A 24,031-nucleotide genomic window follows, 5' to 3' on the forward strand; every position below is an offset into this window, starting at 1 on the left:
CTGTCTCTCTATCTGTGTCTTTTTCCATGCCTGTCTATCCTCCTCTGCCTGTCTCTCTCTTCCTGTCTCTTTCTTATTGCTTGTCTGTCACTCTGCCTCTGCCTGTCTTTCTCTCTCCCCATGTCTTTCTCTGTGCCTGTCTATCCTCCTCTGCCTGTCTCTTTCTCTCTCTCTCTTCATTCTGTCTCTTTCTGTTTCATTCTCTTTGCCCCATCTGTCATTCTGTGTCTGCCTGGCTCTCTCTATCTCCCCATGTCTTTCTCTGTGCCTGTCTATCCTCCTCTGCCTGTCTCTCTCTCCCTTTGCCTGTCTCTCTATCTATCTGTGTCTTTCTTTGTGCCTGTCTATCCTCCTCTGCCTGTCCCGCCCTCTCCCTCTGCCTGTCTCTCTCTCTCTCTCTTCGTTCTATCTCTTTCTGTCTCATTCTCTTTGCCTGTCTGTCTCTCTATCTCTATCTATCTTTCTCTCTCATTCTCTTTGTCCGTCTGTGATTCTGTTTCTGCCTGGCTCTCTCTCCGTGTCTTTCTCTGTGCCTGTCTATCCTTTTCTGCCTGTCTCACTCTCTCCCTCTGCCTGTCTCGCTCACTCTTTCTTTCTGTCTCATTCTCTATGCCTGTCTATCTCTCCCCCTTTGCCTGTCTCTCTATCTGTGTCTTTCTCTTTGCCTGTCTATCTCTCTCTCTCTTCCTGTCTCATTTCCTTAGACTGTCTGTGACTATGCCTCTGCCTGTCTCTTTCTCTACCCGTGTCTTTCTCTGTGCCTGTCTACCTTCCTCTGTCTCTTATTTTTTCCCTCTGCCTGTCTCACTCTCTACCCCTGTCTCTCTCCCTCTTTGCCTGTGTTTTTCTCTGCGCCTATTTTACTTCCTCTGTCTGTCTGTTTTTGTCCCCCTTCCTATCTCTTTCCCTCTGCCAGTCCTTTTTCCAGTGTCTTTTCATCTTCCTCTGTCCGTGTCTGTCTCTTGCCCTCTGCTTGCTGCTCTGTGCCCGTCTTTCTCTCTGTGCCTGTCTCTTTTTATTCTACTGGTCTGTCTCTATTTTGAATTCGTAGCCTGTCTCTCTCCCTCTGTTGCATAGGGAAGCTCTAGTAATCTACTCGATGTGTTAAAACACACAGTCCCATCCGTTTCATACATCCGTGTATAGTGTTGTCACAAAACAGCAACCTTGAGCTAAGGCTTCTCTGTGTTTTTACAAAACCTTTTCTATCATGCATTCAGGCAATTGTGTGCCTCATTGTGTCATTTTGAAATATGAGTGTGCCACGATTGAGATATTGTCTCTCTCTCTATCTTTATCTGCGCTGAGTTATTTTTAAAGACACTTGTAAATACCCAAAATGCAGTAGTTTAGAGCAATCTAAGCCGATTAAAACACAATGCTGCTACAAAGTGTTTGAGTGTATCAGACACATTAAAACTGCGTACATTTATACGGTTCATCATTTAAAACACATTTGTAATCCCTTGAGCACGTGATAGTTTAAAGATCAATTATGTCTGAGTCTCGTGCTGGCGGACACTCCGTTAGATCCTGCATTAGCAACACAGCGTGTCTCACAGGGTCACTTCATATTTTTAAAGTCTCCCAGCTCCTCGGTGGATTCGCAGAGCTCAGTCTGACCCAATCGGACCGTGTTTCTAGACTCTAGATCCACAGCTCCTTAATAAAGACACAGTGCGATATTGTCTAATCGAATGTGTCTTCATTAAACTGTGGTTAAGTGTTACTGTACCGAAACCCTCGTACAACTCTTATTTAGCAGAAATGTCATTAAATCGTGAACTTGTCCGACTTTATGACCAATAATGAAGTAGGGACTCAATTATTGATTTCTGGGTTGTATTAATTATTACTTTAGCACTTGGCCACTTTTAAAGGCGCAGTTCACCCAAAAATCAAACCTTTCACAGAAAATATTGTGTCATACTCTGTATATTGAAGGTTAATAGACAAGTGACTAATGGCATTAAGAGGGCACACAATATTTCTTTATACAGGATTTAAAGTCATTTAAGAGCTTTGTGGGATGCAATTGACATTCAAAGTGCAGCTACAATGCTTTTCAAAAATTCATTGAAACGTGATGAGCACATAATGACACCACACATGATCCTTTAACAATATGTTCAATCATTTAAAGTCAATCATTTGCATGTTATAAAGGTGAATGATTGACTTTAAATGATTGATGATTGATGTTATCCCCGCTTATAGTAAGTGTAAATGTGTGTGTTTCTGTACGGTTGTGTATGCATCGATCTGACTACTAATATGAACACTGCAGTGATGGTGCATCACAGTGGCTGAACACACAGATGTGTGCGTGGCTGCAGGAAGACACCGCAGTGCTGATAGCCACACACACTGTAAGCTTTGACGGATATAAAAGTGCATTTTAGGTGTGTGTGTGTGTTTGTGGTGCTGCATCAACAATGCAGACATCTGAGGAACTGCAGTATAAATAGATAAGGGTTTTAACAAAAGCCAACCACCTGAAGAACCTTTGCACCTCCGAAGTAGACTTGTACCTCACTTTCCTACATTGTGTGTGTGTGTGTGTGTGAGAGAGAGACAAACAGGAAGTGAAGGTCACCTCAGGGAGGTCATTTTGGATGGGGGCTGCACCATAATGCCCAGCCAACACGTTACACGCGTATCCGAATGGCATTTGTGTTTTCACAGAGAAGCAGATCCCCGCGAGCACGTGTTCACGTACCGCACGCGTCCCCAGCATGTCCCGTCACCTGGGGACGAGCTATCAGATTATCCGCACCTCCCTTCAGCAGAATTCAATTTGAGAGACAAATATTGAATTATCACAAGCCGCACCTGCACGTCCCTCTTGATTTGAACCCTCCCTATTGATTCGGTACACATACACGCTCGCTTACAGACATCAAAGACTGACGCTTTCCATTCCTACCTGTTCACCAGACCCATTTGGCACGCAGTTTGGATAATTAATGAAGATTATTATTTTTTTAGACTAAGATGTTCGACTTCAAAGGCATCGCCGCCCCCCTCATGCCTACATCTGTCGTGATACGCTCAGTAATTACCTTTAAGTGGCTTAGTCATTCATCTCTATCCATTCATAACGCAGGATTGACAGAAACCCAATGAAGGTCTATAGCTTTGCGTTTTCATAGACCTTGTTGTCTGGGATCACTATGTAGTGCTGGTACACAAGAACTTACTTAAATGCATAGTATTTTGGTAATAGCAGGTTATACTTTAAAAAGGTTTTTGTTCAATAATATAACTAGCTAGGTGAGTGATTGTACCATGGAAGGAGACATTTAAAGGGACTGAGCGTACTAAGGGCGTTAGAAAATCAATCTGATTCATTTCGCAGATGCTTGTCTTTTGTGATATGGTTTGTCTTTTGTATTTGCACGATATGGCATGATTGTTAAAGGGATAGTTCACCCAAAAATGAAATTTCTGTCATCATTGTTACAAACTCGTATAAATGTCTTTGTTCTGATAAACACAAAGGAAGATATTTTGAGGAATGTTTGTAGCCAAACCTTTTGAGGACCCCATTTACTTCCATAAAAATAAATACTATGGAAGTAAATGGGGTCCATGAATGGTTTGGTTACAAACATTTCTGTAGGCTGGTAACATTAAGGTTGTATTGTCCTTTGGATTTAACTTAAAGGGAATAGTTTACCCCAAAATAAAATTCGATCATTTACCTTTAAAGGTGCAATGTGTAACATTAAAGGATTGTCTACTCATTTTCAATATTAAAATATGTTATTACCTTAACTAAGAATTGTTGATACATCCCTCTATCATCTGTGTGCGTGCACGTAAGCGCTGGAGCGTGCTGCGACGCTTCGATAGCATTTAGCTTAGCCCCATTCATTCAATGGTACCATTTAGAGATAAAGTTAGAAGTGACCAAACACATCAACGCCCCTCCCATTCAAGACGAGCAGCCACACGAGCAAGCTTGGTGGCACAAAACAAAACGCAGCGCCCCTCCAAGCGGATTCAAAAGAGGAACTACACTGTAAAAAACAACCTATAGAATTTACTCAAAAAAATTGTTGTAACAATTTGCACTCACTTTGTTTGAGTAAATTATATCCTATATATTTGATTAAAGAGTACCTAAATTTAATTACTATGATAAAGTAAAAAAAATTTGGTAAGGTCTACCTATTTTTTTCATAACTAATTACTTATAAAAAAATGAATAACATTAACCCTATTGGTATTAAGGCACAGATCTATTAAATTATTATTAATAATGATAAGCCATTAAGAAACATTACATATTACTTATTCAGAGAGGGTTGAATAAGAAAATAGTCATACACAAGATTGCATAAATTGCTTGCTTTATTGACCAAATAACATTCTGTAAACATTTAAAACTAATTATTGGATGTATAATAACCCCAATACATTTCAAGTGAAATACAACATATCATAGTTTTACATAAAGCTTCTTGAACATATTATTTCATAAAAAAAATAAACCAAAGTCTTCATGAGATGTTAAAAAAATATTAAAAGCAAGATTCCTCACGTTATCATTAGAAAATTAAAGAAGACAATAATATGAGAGGAAAAACTGATCTCATTTACCTCAGAAGACTAGCATGCTATATCGATACAAACAAACATTGCAACTTCATTTAAAACTTATTAAGTGCAAAAATACAACTTCATATTATGCTATTACTCACAGTACACGTGCATAAAACATTAAACACTAACAAGAAGTACTTACATTCAATTTTAAGTGATTCAACTTCATATACAAGTCTCATATATAACATATGAACTCCGAAATACTTTTTTGAACAGACATTAAAAAGCGAAAGGCAACGTTAAGTATATATCCGTAAATGATAATAATAATAATAATAAAATGGCTTCATAAATGGATCCCTTCTAAAACAAAACTCAATATATTAACAGATAAATGCAAGAAAACTTTTACAGTAATTATCTAGCATCGACAGCTTTACCGTTGTTGTTTGTCTGCTCGACGCCCTCCCGTCTGTATCGTACATCAACCGTCCGCTGCTCTGTCTCGTCACGTGGCTTGCTCAAGTTCAACCACTCATATTGAGCAGCTCCGCTGTTCACGAGATTCAGACATGTAAATAATAATAATGGAAGTTAATATTTTAATCATAAATATGGATATTTATTCGTATTCGCAGGTGCAAGAACTGGGCGATGTTTCATTCAAAGCTAACCTGACTGACATATTCTAACCTATCAATCTGTCAACAACAGAGACAGAGAAGCACGCAAATGACTAAACTTCTGGTAGATTTTACAGTTAACCAACTTAAAATTTCCATTCATGATGATATCAACAAGTTAAATAAAAACTTACCTGTCAACAAATAGCAGTTCTCCCGCCGATATGATATGAAAAAATGGTGACTCGAGTCCACCTGGATGTTGATTCATGCGCACTTTGCGGTGCTAAGGCCAATATTTTGGGGTATATGTTACTTATTTTTTTAGTATTGCAGTTATTACTGTTAAAAATTGGATAGTGAAGGTAGAATATACCCATTATTTTTTATTTTACTTGCTAGCTTATATACTTAATTAAATTATAACTAATTTTCATGGGTTAAATTTAACACCCTCCAGAGTAATTTTTTACAGTGTATATTTTATGGCGTAATAGCACTTTTGGGAGTACTTCGACCCGCCTGAAAAGTCCGCTCCCCTTCTCACTCTCATAATGGGAGAGGGAGGGTGTTACTGCGCCGAGTCGAAGTACTCCCAAAAGTGCTATTACGCATAAAATATAGTTCCTCTTTTAAATCCGCTTAGATAAGCGCTACGTTTTATTTTGTACCACCAAACTTGCTCGTATAACTACTCGTCTTAAATAGGAAAAACGTTGATGTGTTTGGTCACTTCTAACTAAATGCTATCGAAGCGTCACAGCGCGCTCCAGTGCTTACGTGCACGCACACAGATGATAGAGGGATGTATCAACAATTCTTAGTTAAGGTAATAACATATTTTAATATTGAAAATGAGTAGACTATTCCTTTAATAAGGATCACTTGACAGAAATGCAATATAAACTACATTATCAGCGGTATATAAAGACCTTACATAATGAATTGTTACGTGTTTATTACCTAAGAATGAGATGTTTTCATCTACATACACCGCGGGTCCCCTTACATGGAAGTCACCATTTTGTGCCGCCATGTTTCTAGGGTAGCCCTAAACAGACAAACTGCGTTTTGGAACTACTGTATTTTGTCTTAAACAACACCATGTTTGTCATGTGGCAGCTACCGTAGCTTCTCTATGCGTTTCGGTGAACGTTGGTTGCAATTCACATCACTGCTGGATGCCGCTAAAATCTACACACTGCACCTTTAAGTTGTTCCAAACATGTATGAATTTCTTTGCTCTGCTAAACACAAATAAAGATATTTTATAAAATTTTTGTAACCAAGAAGAACTGGGGCACTATTGACTTCCATTGTAGAAAAAACACAAATACTATGGAAGTCAATGGTGCCCCAAAATTATCCCTTTAATATTTAACCCAAAAATGACATTTTTGTTGTCATTTACTCATCCTCATGTTTTGTCTGTTGATCAAAAATAACAGTATTATTATATCTATTATTTTGTCCATACAATGAAAGTCAGTGGGGTTCAAACAACATTCTGCTTTTGCAAAAGTAAAAAGTCATACAGGTTTGAAACCACACGTATAGACAGAATTTTCATTTTTCGATGAACTGTTCCCTACAGGTTGAATACGTACGTTCTTTGGACAAAATGTGGTCATTTAGCAGATCAGCCATGATCCGAAGCAATTCACTTTAGTTGATCAACACAAATAAAGATATTTTGAAAAATGTGGGGCACTATTGACTTCCATTGTAGGAAAAAACTACTACTATGGAAGTCAATGGTGCCCCAAAACTATTCCTTTAATATTTAACCCAAAAAATTACATTTTTGTTATCATTTACTTATCCTCATGGTGTTTCCAACCCGTTTTTTTTCTGTGGAACAAAAATAACAATATTTCTTTATATACCTATTATTTTTGTCCATACAATGAAAGTCAGTGGGTTTCAAAACAACATTCTTGCTTTTGCAAAAGTAAGAAAGTCATACAGGTTTGAAACCACACGATTGGACAGAATTTGTATTTTTAGGTTAACTGTCCCCTACAGGTTGAATACGTACGACGTGCTTTGGATAAAATGTGGTCATTTAGCAGATCAGCCTTGATCCGAAGCAATTCACTTTAGTTGATCAACACAAATAAAGATATTTTGAAAAATGTTTGTAACCAAGCAGAACTGGGGCACTATTGACTTCCATTGTATTTGTGTTTTTTCTACAATGGAAGTCAATGGTGCCCCAAAACTATCCATTTAATATTTAACCCAAAAATGACATTTTTGCTATCATTTACTCATCCTCATGGTGTTTCCAACTCGTTTGCTTTTTCTATGGAACAAAAATAACAATATTTCTTTATATATCTATTATTTTTGTCCATACAATGAAAGTCAGTGGGGTTCAAGGCGGGGTGGGCTCAGAGGCGGGATGGGCTCAGAGTAGACTCTACAGAGCGAGGGAGGCGTGACTTGAGATTTATCATGGCGATGCGTGTACTAACTGTAACAACTGTAATAACTGTATTAACTGTACAAGTGCAACAATATTGTGGATTACTACCATACCAGCATCTACGGGATAATATTACACACTGGAAAAATTAACGGATCTAGAAGCATAGAGGAATTGTTTGTAACAAAGAAGAACTGGGGCACTATTAACTTCCATTGTAGAAAAAAACAAATACTATGAAAGTCAATGGTGCCCCAAAACTATCCCTTTTATATTTAACCCAAAAATGACATTTTTGTTATCAATACTCATCCTCATGGTGTTTCAAACCCGTTTTTTTTCTGTGGAACAAAAAAAACTGTATTTCTATGTCTATTAAATGTGGTCATTTAGCAGATCAGTCCTGATCCGAAGCAATTCACTTTAGTTGATCAACACAAATGAAGATATTTTGAAAAATGTTTGAAACCAAGCAGAACTGGGGCACTATTGACTTCCATTGTAGAAAAAAAATCATTTTTTTTATCATTTACTCATCCTTACGGTGTATCAAACCAGTTTTTTTTCCTGAGGAACAAAAAAACAGAATTTATTTATATATCTATTATTTTTGTCCATACAATGAAAGTCATTGGGGTTCAAAACAACATTCTTGCTTTTGCAAAAGTAAGAAAGTCATACAGGTTTGAAACCACACGATAGGACAGAATTTTTAGGTTAACTGTCCTCTACAGGTTGAGTACGTACGTGCTTTGGATAAAGTGTGGTCATTTAGCATGATCAGCCATGATTCGAAGCAATTCACTTTAGTTGATCAACACAAATAAAGATAGATAAAGATATTTTGAAAAATGTTTGTAACCAAGCAGAACTGGGGCACTATTGACTTCCAGTCTAGAAAAAACAAATACTATGGAAGTCAATGGTGCCCCAAAACTATCCCTTTTATATTTAACCCAAAAATGACATTTTTGTTATCATTTACTCATCCTCATGGTGTTTCAAACCCGTTTTTTTTCTGTGGAACAAAAAACTGTATTTCTATGTCTATAAAATGTGGTCATTTAGCAGATCAGCCATGATCCGAAGCAATTCACTTTAGTTGATCAACACAAAAAAAATATTTTGAAAAATGTTTGTAACCCAGCAGAACTGGGGCACTATTGGCTTCCATTGTAGAAAAAACAAATACTATGGAAGTCAATGGTGCCCCAAAACTATCCCTTTAATATTTAACCCCAAAATTACATTTTTGTTATCATTTACTCAGCCTCATGGTGTTTCAAACTCATGTGGAAATAAAACAGTATTTCTATGTCTATAAAATGTGGTTATAGCAGATCAACCATGATCCGAAGCAATTCACTTTAGTTCAGTCCCTTAAGGGTACAATTGTGTTACCTCATAAATTGCCCCTTTAAGGATGTGAACCCACAGGTAACAAGCCTAGATTTTTCATGCGACTACAAAAATATGTCACTGGGGCAGTACGCTTTAAAAAGGACCTAATATGTACCTTTATGTATTTGGTACCAATATGTACATATAAGGTACTAATATAAACTCTTTAGGTCCAAAGCTGTACTTTTGTAAAGGGTACTGTCCCAGTGAAAGCTGGGCACCATTTTTTCAGTGTACACCATCCATTGCAGCGGTACACATAAACATGAAATCGAACATTTCACAACCGTCTCATCCACGTTCTGCCTTCCCCACAACGAAATCTATCAGCCCGATTTCTCATTGCTTTCTAATTAAACCACCAACATCTGGCCTGTCTCCCCTACAGATGTGTGCGAAAGCTCCTGGTTTCGCTTCACACGTCTTTAGCTATCATAACAATGGCACTGTGGGGTTTGTAACTCATATTCTGAGAAATCAGAGCTTGTCTGTGTTTCCAAGCAGTTCGGGTGCTTTTCCGGGGTCTTCCCTTAACAAGTGCCACAGCCATAAAAATTTCCCAACGACCTTGAAAGGGCTTTGCACCCGCACAATTGCAAGTAAACGATGCTAGGCGGTTTGTTTTTCCCCATGTGTGCCCCTCTGGATGTCTTCAAGGGCCTGAGAGAGAAATAAGACGGATTGATTTGAAGGCAACGGCTGTGATCTCCTCAGGCCATAATACAGCATTTGCCTGGGCTGGATCTGAAGGCAGCGTGGATACACCGGCAATCCATTACGCAGCGAGAGAGTTTTGCCGTCTCGGGCTATATCGGTTGAGAGAAATCATTTTACATATCAGGGGATAAATGACCGCGTTTAGTTAGAGTTAATGACGGATGAATGAATCGCGGTTTCCTCTTACTATCAATGAGATATAAAGGAACAGATTGAAATGTGCCGTCAGCGATGTTCGCAAAGTGAAATTTTATTTGTCAATAAAACGCAGTATGACATCGAAACCGCTACGTGTATAACAAGAACATTTTATAGCCTTTATATCACCCGAAGACTACAAACTACATTAATAGAGGTCATGCTGTAGGTCCTCCTACAGATGTGAATAAATAGCACTATTGGGAGCAGCTGTGTTATTAAGTATCTGTGTGGTGGAGTAAAAGTATTAAATAAAGTCAGTTTCTTCCTCATTACAGTATTTTATGCACCCCGTCTGGCACACAAAGTCCTTGAGCTTTTTTTAATGGCTCTCTGGCTGACTTCGCCTCAGCAGAAATGAAGGTGTTATGTAGTCGAATGATGCCCTGTTGTAGGCCAGTCAGTCAACCAGATGCCGGTCGATGGGTGGGATCGACTTTATGTGGCGCCCAAGAACTGACAGGCGGGTGACATCAAAGTACCGCGTGAGGGATTAGAGAAATCATACGGAGGAGTTTGCTTTCGGATCTCTCTTATGGTGCTTTGATGTCGTCCGCCTGTGGGTTCGTGCGGCAACGCGTAAAGACAAACACATCTTATGTGTTGGTTCCTGCATGGTGATTGCCTGTCTGATCCAAGCCAAGGAGTTCCTGGGTGCTGATTGGCTGTCTGATCTGAGCCAAGTGTTTTTGATTGGCTTTCTGATGTGATCCAATGAGTTCCTGGGTGTTGATTGGTTGTCTGATCTGAGCCAAGGGTTTTTGCCCGTTGATTGTTATTTTTTATCTAAGCCAAGGGTTTCCATCTGCTGATTGGCTGTATGATCTGAGCCAAGGGTTTCTGCATGTTGATTGACTAAGATCTAAGCCAAGGGTTTCCACCAGCTGATTGGCCATCTGATCTGAGCCAAGGGTTCCTGCCTATTGATTGGTTATGATCTGAGCCAAGGGTTTCCACAAGCTGATTGGCCGTCTGATCTGAGCCAAAGGTTCCTTTCTGTTGATTGGTTATCTTATCTAAGTCAAGGGTTTCCGCACGCTCATTGGCTGTCTGATCTGAGCCAAGGGTTCCTGCCTATTGATTGGTTATGATCTGAGCCAAGAGTTCCTGCCTGTTGATTGATTATGATCTGAGCCAAGGGTTTCCACCAGCTGATTGGCCGTCTGATCTGAGCCAAGGGTTCCTCCCTGTTGATTGGTTATGATCTGAGCCAAGAGTTTCCACCAGCTGATTGGCCGTCTGATCTGAGCCAAGAGTTCCTGCCTGTTGATTGGTTATGATCTGAGGCAAGGGTTTCCACCAGCTGATTGGCCGTCTGATCTGAGGCAAAGGTTCCTTTCTGATGATTGGTTATCTTATCTAAGCCAAGGGTTTCCGCACGCTCATTGGCTGTCTGATCTGAGCCAAGGGTTTCCACCAGCTGATTGGCCGTCTGATCTGAGCCAAGAGTTCCTGCCTATTGATTGGTTATGATCTGAGCCAAGGGTTTCCACCAGCTGATTGGCCGTCTGATCTGAGCCAAGAGTTCCTGCCTATTGATTGGTTATGATCTGAGCCAAGGGTTTCCACCAGCTGATTGGCCGTCTAATCTGAGCCAAGAGTTCCTGTCTGTTGATTGGTTCTGATCTGAGCCAAGGGTTTCCACCAGCTGATTGGCTGTCTGATCTGAGCCAAAGGTTTCTGTCTGTTGATTGGTTACCAAGGGTTTCCGCATGCTCATTGGCTTTCTGATCTGAGCCAAGGGTTCCTGCGGCACCACAACAACTGACAGACAGATGACATCATACAATACGAAGGAGTTTGCTTTTAAATCTCTCTCGCGGTACATTCATGTCCTCCCCTGTCAGTTTGTGCGGTACCACGTAAAGTCGATCAGACCTATTGTCTTGTTTGAGCTGAGCCAGTAGTTCATGCATGCTGATTGGCTGAACCAGTATTTTTTGTGATTACCTGTTCAAGCTAAGCCAATCATCTTCCAGCCTGTTGATTAGCTGTCTGGGCTCATCCAATCATATCATAATTGATCTAGAATTACCTGTGTGGTTTAACTTGTTACCTTTTAATGTGTATAAAAGCTGAACATCCAAATGACTTTTGTAGTCAGCCGTGTTTGCCAGGTCCTTTTTTCCCCCAACCAAGTGACATGTTATTTTTCTCTATAAATCTTCAATACCGAAGCATCGATCTTTCACTTCCTTCTCACTGGAGTCTGATCGAATTACAACTCCAAGTTTTTTTTTGGTCAACACCTATCAAGGATTCTGACAGCCGATCTGAGCGCAGCCCTGGTTTGTTGCATCTACCTGTATAAGTATCGTTCTTCACACTAACTGTTAACTCTTTCCCCGCCAGTGTTAGTATTTTTATGATTTTCACAAAAGTTGAATGCCTTCCAGAAAATGTTCTTTTATAAATATATAAACATACAATATATCAAATGAAAGACCAGAACCTCTGCTTTTAAACAAAAAAGTTTCATCCTACCTTTATTTGTTCTCTTTTTATCACCTCTCAAATATGGGTAGGTTTCATCAAAAATGTCAAATTTTGAGCAAAAAGCTGAGATAATTGCATTTTTGTGAAAGCCTGTAATAGAAAACAGATTCAGAGCTATGATCAAGACATACACAGAGTTTTTACAGTTTGGCTTTAGCGGTTGCTTCCTCAGCGCCACCTGGTGGATAATAGCGGAAAAACGGATTGCCGTAAAAACTTGTCATAGGCAGAGAATTGTTTTCTCTTAATTCTTTTTAAGTTAACTCGTCAATGGCGGGGAAAGAGTTAATGTCTGATCAGCTAAATGGATCAATGCAATGATAAAATAAAAATAATAAAAAATAATTTCTTCTGAATTCTTACTCAAAACGGGGGGGCAGTGACCGGTTGAACCTTTGATCGATGTCCTCATCCAAAATGTAAAAATAATTTTGACAGAGGTCACAGGTGTGTTATCATCTGTTATGTTAATACATAATATTTTTTACTTCTATTTTGGTAATAATGTGTTACAGATTTTTTTTGTGCACCAATGATAATGTTATAAATATAGTTATGTAGTTATAAGTATTGTTTTTTTCCAATTAAATTTTTATAAAAGTTTTATTGCAAAATGAGAAAATCTTTATTGAATTTCTTGCTAAATTAACTATACAAAAGATTTCATGTAAATTGCTCATTCCACATTTAGTCACACAAAGTTCTCACACTACAGTATTAACAAATATTAATGTCTCTGTTGTGCGTAAATGTTCTTGTTTGTCTCTAATAATGCATTAGTGAGTTTCAAAACGCCAAATAAGCAGCGCCTCAGTACATAAAGCAACAGCAATAAACCCTTTAAAATGTTTCCTGCTCCGCAGATGAGGCGTGACATCGGATTTTAATGGACCGTAGCAGTTATCAGAAACACACAGACCCTGTTTATTTTGACCCAACCTGCTGTCCTTATGCAGGGGGTGCGACGTTCTCACTCCGTCCATTTGCTGAGGTTTTATGTCGGGTTTGCTGCCCCAAAGTTGTTAATTAGGCTTCTCATGTGGTGCTTGTGCTCTCGATGTGCCACTAGAGAGACACTGTGGTAAAACTGTGCGAAAGGTCAATGTTAGCCCATCTAGGCACCCACCCCATCTACCCGGGTCACCTGACACCCGTGGTATTAAAGGTCCCGTTCTTTCTATGTTTTTGAAGCTTTGATTGTGTTTACAGTGCGCATATAACATGTGTTCATGTTCCACGTGTAAAAAACGCTGTATTTTTCACACAATTTACTTATCTGTATGGTGCTGTTTTCACTGTCCTAAAAATTCAATTCAATTTTATTTATATAGCGCTTTTCACAATTTGGTAATTGTATCAAAGCAGCTTTACATAATAGATGCAGTGAAAAGCACAGAAAATCGACAGATAGCACAACATAATACACGATAGCACAAGCCGCTAAATTTGCTGCGGCTTTAAATCAACATTATAAGCAAACGCAATACTAATGTGACGTTTAGAAGTTAAGCCCAAGAAGGCTGCCTCCCCGGGTTGAAAAACCCCCTAGGAGAAAAAAAACCCGGATTTTTAGCCGGGGAAGTAAAAAAAAGTCCTAGGAGGAAAAAACCCTGGATTTTTAGCCGGGGAAGTAAAAAAAAGTCCTAGGAGAAAAAAACCCTGGATTTTTAGCCGGGGAAGTAAAAAAAAGTCCTAGGAGGAAAAAACCCTTGGGAGATATATAAAAACAGGCTGATGTCTTTCTTGTTCTATGAAGTCCCTCCTTCAGAAATACGTAGCGAGTTCTGATTGTGTAGTTTGTTTAGGTTGTTGTGTTTCGATAGCAGCTTAGCTTGCCGTTAACTTAGCTGGTGACTGACACATTCCTATGGGCGGAGCTTAGTCAAAAAACTGTTCTAGTGACGTCATTAAAGCAGGAAGTAGAGAGTTGTAGTCCAAACCGGCCGTTCGCTGTAGGCTTTGAACGGCGAATTCTGTGAAAGAAAATATATCAGCTGGCAGTGAACTTTGAGCTTTATCATTTTACAGGTATTATTTATGCTCTTAACAGCAATATTACACACTAACTAGGGTTTAAAAATGGGATCAGAAAGAACGTGACCTTTAAAAAAAAATATTTTCACTTTCAATAAAAGCAAATCTGTTTAAAGTTGCAAGTAATTTATGTGCTTCATATTTTTTGTACCTTTTGAGGCGTATGACTGTTTACTTCAATGTTCCGTTTTTTTTTTTTTTTGAGAGTCAATTATTTTTGTGGTTCTCAACCGCATGCCACAAATATTGTCGATAGAGCTTAAACTTCAAAGAGGGATTGCAGTTAAGAAGATAGTGTCATGAAAGAGGGGAAAACATCAATGCTGGTTTGCTTTGCTTTGCTTGGTGTTATGCATTTTCCTCGACCATCTGTCAATGTCAACAGTTAGTTTAGGTTTGCAAATTGGCTGGTTTTCATTAACGCCAAATTGCAACGTATTCCCTAATGGATTCTCGACAATGAAATCATGTGATCCATTGTAGTTTAGAAAATGCCTGCCAGGTTTTTTCTCTGTTTGTTCCTTTACTTTAAGAGACTTTCACCATCAGGCACCTTTGATAGCTTAAAAACATCCCACAGGTCTTTTTGGGAAGAACCCTTAAAAAAGCGCTTGAAGTCTTTTGAGGTTTTGAAGCAGCTGGCTGGGAAGATGATGAAATGTTCCTGGTGCTCACGAGTCAAGACGTCGTTCTCCCTTGAAGTCTCTGCTTATCCACCATTTCAATAGCAGCCATATAATACAGACTTTCAGAGAAAGCGAGAGGGATAAAGTCATCTGTCCATTAAAAAAAAGTATTTTGCATAAAATGCCGCGGGACGAGGCCATGTTTGATGGGTGACAGCGGGGCCGTTTTTGTCCAGATTAATAAACTGCAGTTAAAAAAGCTTGTGGCTAAATTCAACAACGTTTTATTAAGTCCGTTCGTTTTGACTCCACTCATTGAGCAAATAATGCATAATTACAACGACTTGCCGAGAGTCAGAGGACAGTAAACAGTCGTTCATGAAATGAGAAATGGGCCAATATTTTGTTGGCTCACTGGACGCGGCTTTACAAAATTTAATTTTCATAAAAAATATTGGCACTCTTGGTAAATATGAGCAAAGAAAGCTGCCTGGGAAATAAAATCTGCATCATTTCTCCTTTTTATCTTTTATTTAACCTTTTAAGCGTCACCCCACCCTATTGAGTTAAGTCTACACTTTTGGAGCTTTCAAGCAATATACAGTTTGTCATGATTAGATAAGAATTCATATGCAAACATTGAAGTAAATGTAGGCGTCCTTCTGGTGGAACAGTGACATTTAGCAGAAAATACATTTTTTGAGGTACACTCTCTTCATTAATGAATCAATTACTCTCCCTACATAATTTATTTTATAAAACACTGCTGAAATGTCTATTCTGGAGGCTTAGACCTTTCCAACGATATATAGTTTGTAGTGATAGATTAAAATTTACATCAACAATATTAATGCAAACGTAGGTGTCCCGTATTCGGGACGGCGACGCTTAACAGTTAAAAAAATTCAGAAAAATACTATCTTTTATTGATATAAAATATATTTGTAATACTTGTAAATTTTGACAGCTCATATGTTGTACCAACGGTTGTCCACAACTGTACCGTTTGCTGTGCTCGGCTTGACGTGTAGGCGCTCACGTAACCATTACCTTTGTACTTGTCCTCTAGGAATGTCATTGCTTTTGAGTCTTATTTTTGGTGCAATGACGCATGTGGTCTTTCTTTGTGTTTGTATTTAGAGGTGATCAGGCAGAGGTACGCGGACCTGCCAGGTGAGCTGCTGATCGTGGAACTGGAAAAAGATCGCAATGGCTTGGGGCTCAGCCTGGCCGGAAACAGGGACCGGTCCTGCATGAGCATTTTCGTGGTGGGGATCACACCCGGGGGTCCGGCTGGACGCGAGGGGTGCATCAGAGTGGGCGACGAGCTATTGGAGGTAAAACACACATGCATGAACGGCACAGTGTATGATGATTGGCCAGAAATGATAATTTGCTGTTAATTGAGACTAGTGATCCCCAACTGGGTGATGCGAGATGGTGCCAGTGGGCCCAGTTTAATGAAATTGTATTAAAATACATTCATATATCATAACTTCTGTGTAATTAAACGAAAAAAAAATAAGGCTACTAACCAACAGCACTATGTTGTATAATTTAAAGAGGCCATTTCACTTTTTTAACTCATTCACCGCCATTGACGAGTTATCTCGTCAATTATGAGTTAATATTTAACTAATAAATACGCCTTTCTGGACGAATTTCAAAGTGAAAGTGTAATACCGCTTTTATCCACTAGAATTTATCAAAAACGGAAGTTTAAAAGATTTAATGATTTATTTTAACTGCCTTTATGTTTGATAGTCATTCTGAGTCTGATCTCTAACATAAATTCCTTTACAAAAACACAATTTTTTTAAGCTTTTTGCTCAAAATGTTGTATTTTTGAAGATAAATATCCATATTTCAGTGGTTAAATTAAGTGGAAAAAGTTATTATATAATGAAACGTTTTTTCCCCATTTTGTTTGTTTGTTTATTGTTTGTTTGAAAGCAGAGGGTGTGTTCTTTAATTTGATATAATTTGTATGTTTATATATTTATAGAAGATAATTTTTCCTGCAAGGAATTTTGTGAAACTTTTGTTAAAATCACAAAAATGCAGGTGGGCAACTTTTCTCAAAAAGGCTGGCGGTGAATGAGTTAAGATGTCAAATAAATCTTTGGTGTTCCCAGAGTACGTATGTAAAGTTTAAGCTTAAAATACCTTATAGATAATTTATTATAACATGTTAGAATTGTCACTTTGTAGTTGTGAGCAAAAATTTACCGTTTTTGGGTGTGTCCTTTAAAATGCAAATGAGCTGATCTCTCCACTAAATGGCAGTGCCGTGGTTGGATTAAGGGGCGGTATTATCCCCCTCTGACATCACAAGGAGAGCCAAATTTCAATGAGCTATTTTTTCACATGCTTGCAGAGAATAGTTTACCAAAACTATGTTACAGGGTTGACTTTTTCACATTTTATAGTTTGATAGAAGCACTGAAGACCCAATTGTAGCACTTAAACATGGAAAAAGTCTTTGTTTAATTCAAATTCTAAGTTTGAGATCGTTTTATGTAATGAATTTATTTGGGGGAAGGGGCGTGAAGGGATGCACCCAAACAAGGGGGGCGCACGCCAAAAAGTTTGAGAATCAAGACGTTAGTGGCTTCTTTTGCAGAAATGCAAGTTTGCAGGTGCTATCCATTTAAGAGTCAACAGCAGATAGTGTCAACACAAAATTAATACCCGTTTGTTCTGATGATATATAAAGCTTTTGTGAAGTCAAGCGAAAGTTTAGTGCAAGAAACTCAACGTTATTTACAACATCATTTAATCATGGCCAAAAGTTGGTAGCGAACATTTTATTCATGTAAAAAGAGTTAGTTGTCCGTGAATGCAGAGTAAAAAGTAGACGGCAGCCTTTGTATAAGCTATGCATTTTACAATGCATTAAAATAAAGTAATAATAGGAACTTCACCCACTGTAATTAAATATCAATACATTTATTTCATTCGAAATGTATTACTCTTAAAAAGTAATCGAACGTGAAGATAACACACTCCTTTTGGGTTATCCATCCCTATAAAGGCTTTTTAAATTGTGAATTGCAACCAACGGCTCAGTCCACAGCTCACCCCTTCCTTTCGAAACGCATACGGTAGCCGCCACAGGACAAACGTGTTATTGTCTGAGACAACATATTGACAAAACATGCTCTGTAGAGCAGTTTAGGGCTACTGTAGTAACATGACCGTGACTTCCATTAGGGATGCTCCGATTGATCAGCCGCAGATCGGTATAAATGACTCGATGGGTACTCGCAAAATTTGCCGATCTCATGAACCAATCTTTCTGTTTACTTTTGTCATCTTAGGGCTCCTGAATGCGGCAATTGGAGACAATTTTTACGCAGTGCGAGCATTTTTATAATCTAGTTGCTCATGTGCGACATGCAGAATTGGATTTCTCGTTTGCCTTTACATATATATGTGTACTTTCTATGAGGACGCGCTCCGGTCAACAGCGTGATGCATCTTGCGTCTTCACATCCCCATCAAACAGCATATACAAAGCATATCTATCGCAGACAATTGCATCCTCATGTCGAAAGTACATTATTTGCATGCGTTTTGACAGTTTAAACTTTAGTTTTCCTCACAGCTGCTGTTGTCCGCGATCTCTGTCACGTCTTAAAGCGACAGTAACCTAATTCATCTCTGAAAAATCACTCTCTGCTCTTCACTGAAGAACTGTTGTAGTTTATATGAATGCGTGTATATTTAATTCATACAGTGAAGACTGTGAAATGTTTTATTTTCAGTACTTTTAACAGCCATAAGCATGTTTAAAGGCATATAAAATTTCTCTTTGCAGAGTAAGTATATGTTGTGCTTATTTATTTGATTCTCTATTAAACAGTGACGGCTGGTGACTTCTTTTTCTGAGGGCGCACAATGCGAAGTTCGTCACAACATGTATGTAGCCCGTCATGTGTGTGGTATGTAATTTTAAAATATGTGAGAGATTGTATGTGCATCACGTGTCCTGCCAAAATAAGTGCCTTCTGCAGACGCGTCAAAGGGTTTATGATAAAAGAGACGATCGTGTTTGCCAGATACTCGCATAATCTCATGCGTAATCAGAGTTTAATGTTAAATGAGTGTCTTTTGGAACATGAGCGTCTCTTTTATTATAAACGGTTTTGATGCGTGTGCAGCAGGCACTTATTTTGACAAAACACGTGATGCACAAATGATCTCTCGACACGCAGGACACATATTTTGGAAAAAGGAACCACACATGATACTCCGAACACTTATTTTGAATTCGCGCCCCTCGGATGAGGAGTCACGAGCCGTCACTGCTATTAAAACAATAATATACTTAATTATTGCAAGTAATATAACAAAGACATCATCTGTGGTATTAACTCTTTCGCCGCCATTGACGAGATATCTCGTCAATCAAGAGAAAACGCTTCCCTGCCAATGACGAGTATTTCCGGCTTTCCGCAATACCGCTATTATCCACCAGGTGAAGGGAGCATATACTAGATATTTGACAAACCCAAAGGTTGAGGTTTCTTTGCAAATTCCCTACGGGTCAGTGTTCAAGACCAGTCCATTTTCTCTCTTTCTGTTCATTCTCTTTTCTATCTCTGGGTAATAGCTTTCTCCTGTTGAGCTCAGTGTAATCCAGCGGGGAGATGAGTCGCTTCCATCAATGTCAATCTCATTTAGTTCTGTGGCTCTGCTGTTTACTCTGCGCTCTCTCTCTTTCTATCACACACACGTTTGGTTTCATAAGAAGGTTACATCTTTAAATTGACTTGTGTTGTTTTTATTTTATGCTAATTATGCAGTGTCCTCAAAAACGTACAGCACATTTTAAAAGGGGGAACGGATTGTATACAGTACATCATTAAAAATCAAGTCACTGCAAAATGGGTACATGAAATGGTCAGTTAGGCACAGACACACAATCTTTTTAACTTTTGTATGTGCCATTGTCATCAACCCTGACAAAGTGACATGAGAGACACGTAAAAATGTAAAAAATCACACTAAATATTGGGTGACAAGATGGGCAGACATAATAATCTGGATTCTGTTCAGCCGTGCTCCGTCTGCTATTGTTTAGTTGAATAACTTACCTTTCCAGATTAAATGTATGTTCTTCAGCTTGGATTTTGTGAAATAATTTACTAAATAAACGCGACGTATAGTCCACTGTGACTTATATATGTTATTTCGTCTTAATTATGCATTTTTGAATGATGCGGCTTATACTCCGGTGCGGCTTATAGTCTGGAAAGTACGGTTTCTCTAATTATAACTAACTACAACCATAATCAAAAAATATTAATATAAACTTTTTAAAGATTTGCTTGAGCTTCTATGTTACGTTTGAAACCTTTTGGCTTGTAGGATAAATTACTTGATGTTTTGCATTTGTAATTCTCTTTGTATTAAAGCATCTGCTAAATGATTTTACCTCAAACAGCCAGATGAATTTTAAATGAAGCCACCTGCTCGGAAATTTATTATCTTGTTATGTCTCTTGCTTATCGCTGTTTCTTACAAAGCTCGCTTGGGGTTTCTTTTGAATAACCCATAATGCATTGCAAAACAAATTTGAATGCGAAACGTTCAGCACTGCCACACATTTCATACATCAAGTAGCATGTATTGTTTTAGAAATGCCCCTTTTTTGTATTAAACTTGGTTATGGGCAATCATTCTTGGCAATCGACTTTAATAATATTGCGTTGTGTTGTGTTTGAAATTCAAATATATCAGATATTTTTTATAGACTTAGTTTAAAGTATACTGGATCTAATAATGATACATAATGCAGAGAAGATTATAACATAGTCTATACAATAAAATAGAAATATAAGAGAATAAGAAAGAAAAAAAGAAGCGTAATAATTTTAAGTTAAATTGCACATGTATCAATATATGCATAAAGTGAAAACTATATACATGTTGTCAGAGATAAATGACATACAAGAAGTGTCCATGTAGCTAAAAAAAAAATGCCAAGACAATTGAGTGGTTTATATATTCTGTCCAATACCTTAGCATCATTTAAGCTTTAAAGGGGACATTTCACAAGACTTTTTTGAGATGTCAAATAAATCTTTGGTGTCCCCAGAGTACAAATGTGAAGTTTTAGCTCAAAATACCATATAGATCATTTATTATAACATATTAAAATTGCCACTTTGTAGATGTGAGCAAAAATGTGGCGTTTTTGGGTGTCCTTTAAAATGCAAATGAGCTGAACTCTGCACTAAATGGCAGTGCTGTGGTTGGATAGTGCAGATTAAGGGGCGGTATAATCCCTTTCTGACATCACAAGGGGAGCCAAATTTCAATGAGCTATTTTTTCACATGCTTGCAGAGAATGGTTTACCAAAACTAAGTTACTGGGTTGATCTTTTACAAATTTAGGTTGATGGGGGACCCAATAATAGCACTTAAACGTGGATAAAGTCAGATTTTCATGATATGTCTCCTTTAATAATAGAAGTGATTTGGCTCCAATGGAGAATAGTTGAGATTTTTGCTTTGTTAACTATGACTCTGAATGGCTCCAGACGAACAATATCTGTGAAATAAGACAGAGATTTAGGAGGAAACCAATAACTGATAATGCTTTTCTTTGCAGCTGTTAGTCCCGAGAAAGGAAATGTGTTTTTGGTTTAAAGTCAAGGTTACTAAGGAGTCCTCACCAAGATGAAAAAGAAAAGGGCTCAGAGTTATTTTCAAGAAAACAGTTGAGACGTTGACCCAGAAATTATAGACCGAATGGCATTCCCAGAAGACATGTAAAAAGCTGCCAACTGTATCAATATTAAAAAAATTTACACACAGACGAAGAAATACGTTTTATCCTAAAGCATTTCAGGGGTGTATAATAAGTACATTGTAGTTTTATCAGCTGCTGGGCAGGATTTTTAAATTCAACTCACATTTTATTTAAATTTTAAAATTTGAAAAGCATTCTCAACTCGTGCAAGTGACATTTATTTATTTTATTCCCTCTCAGAATCCATTTAGCAATTCGTCCGACAAGTACAGCTACGAACTTTGTGTTTTGTTGTTAAATTTGAGGTGCGTAGCCCTGCTCGCTGACCTTTGTATAATATCCATCTCCATTAATCCCCAACACACTGCGGCATTAGTCGCGATCCACTTGTGCTTCCCAGCTAATGATTCTGTCATGGCTGATCGGAGACACAATTCAACACGTCTCAAATGCGTGGTCATGAGCTTAGCTACTGTTAGTGTGAACTTGTATATCCATTGCTTGGTTTGCTACCTATTTTGCATAAAAATATGAATTATTAATAACAAAGGGATGGTTTACCCAAGAATTTATTTACTCACCCTTAAGTTTTAAACCTGTATAAATGTCATTGTTCGGCTAAACACTAATGAAGATATATTATTAAAAAAAGTTTATAACCAAACAGATCTGGGGCACTATTTACTTCTATTCTACTATAGAAGTCAATGGTGCCCCAGATCTTTACAGACATTCTTCAAAATATCTCCCTTTGTGGTCAGCAGAACAAAATGAGTTATACAGTTTTGTAACAACTTAAAGGTGAGTAAATGATGACAAAATTTTAGTGAACTATCCCTTTAATAACATTTTACATATTACTACACTGCAAAAAATGATTTTCAAGAAAAAAATTCTTAGTATTTTTGTCTTGTTTTAAGTAAAAATATCTAAAAATTCTTAAATTAAGATTTTTCTTTTTCTTGGTGAGCAAAACGACCCAAGAAAATAAGTCTGGTTTTCAGACCAAAAATATCAAATTTAAGTGATTTGTGCATAAAACAAGCAAAACATCTGCCAATGGGATAAGCAAAAAATCTTGAAAACTTTTCTTACTAAATTATAGAATTTTCAATAAAATTCAATAAAAATTAGCTTGTTTTATGCACAATTTCACTTAAATTTGATTATTTTTTGTCTAAAAACTAGACGTATTTTCTTGGGTCGTTTTGCTCATCAAGAAAAAGCATCTTATTTTAAGAATTTTTAGATATTTTTACTGAAAACAAGACAAAAATACTAAGAATTTTCTTTCTTGAAAATAACATTTTTGCAGTGTAAGTTTTTTTTGTCCTAACAGCTTTTCTTTTTGTGCCACCCAGATAAACAACCAGGTGCTGTACGGCAGAAGCCACCAGAACGCATCTGCCATAATAAAAAGTGCACCGTCAAAGGTCAAACTCGTGCTGGTCAGGTAAGAAACCTCACAGGTGAACCCATGAGATTAGCCTGCTGCCCCACAGACTGCCATCTGTTCATTTATTAACATGAATGTCATTTCAGCTTTATGAAATCTTATAAAATTTCTTATTGAAATACAAAGGTGAAGTTTGAAAGAATTGGTATTGCATTAATCATGATGCAATATATTGTGCATTACAGAGACGCTGCAAAAAATGACTTTCTTACTTAACATCTTTGTCTTGTTTTCAGTCAAAAATATAAAAAAATTCTTAAATTAAGATGAGTTTTCTTGATGAGCACAATGACCTAAGAAAATAAGTCTAGTTTTTATACAAAAAAAAAATAAACTTTATGTAAATTAGTGCTTAAAACAAGCAAAAAATATCTGCCAATGGAATAAGAACATTTTTCTTGAAATAAGTTTTTTTTTCATAAACACTTAATTGAAGAAAATTGTTCTTGTTTCATTGGCAGATTTTTTTTGTGCTTGTTTTAAGCACAAATACGCTTAAATTTTATATTTTTGGTCTAAAAACTAGACTTATTTTCCTAAGTCATTTTGCTCATCAAGAAAATACATCTTAATTTAAGAATTTTTAGATATTTTTACTGAAAACAAGAGAAAAATACTAAGTAAGAAAAAAGATTTTCAAGAAAAAAAATTCTTAGTATTTTGTCTTGTTTTCAGTAAAAATATCTAAAAATTCTTAAATTAAGATGCTTTTTCTTGACCCAAGAAAATAAGTCTAGTTTT

At 37.5% G+C, this 24,031-nt stretch overlaps 1 protein-coding gene across 1 annotated transcript in view; it reads left to right on the plus strand.

Annotated features, from left to right (window-relative positions):
• patj (PATJ crumbs cell polarity complex component) overlaps window positions 1–24,031 on the plus strand; it is a 122,537-nt gene that overhangs the window by 73,368 nt on the left and 25,138 nt on the right. Inside the window, exons 31-32 of the mRNA XM_073862180.1 lie at window positions 16,215–16,411; window positions 23,196–23,287. Coding sequence (XP_073718281.1) covers window positions 16,215–16,411; window positions 23,196–23,287 — 289 coding nt within the window. The remainder of the gene's footprint in view (window positions 1–16,214; window positions 16,412–23,195; window positions 23,288–24,031) is intronic.

Source organism: Misgurnus anguillicaudatus, chromosome 23 (genome assembly GCF_027580225.2).
Source record: "Misgurnus anguillicaudatus chromosome 23, ASM2758022v2, whole genome shotgun sequence".
In the NCBI taxonomy this organism is placed as follows: Eukaryota; Metazoa; Chordata; class Actinopteri; order Cypriniformes; family Cobitidae; genus Misgurnus; species Misgurnus anguillicaudatus.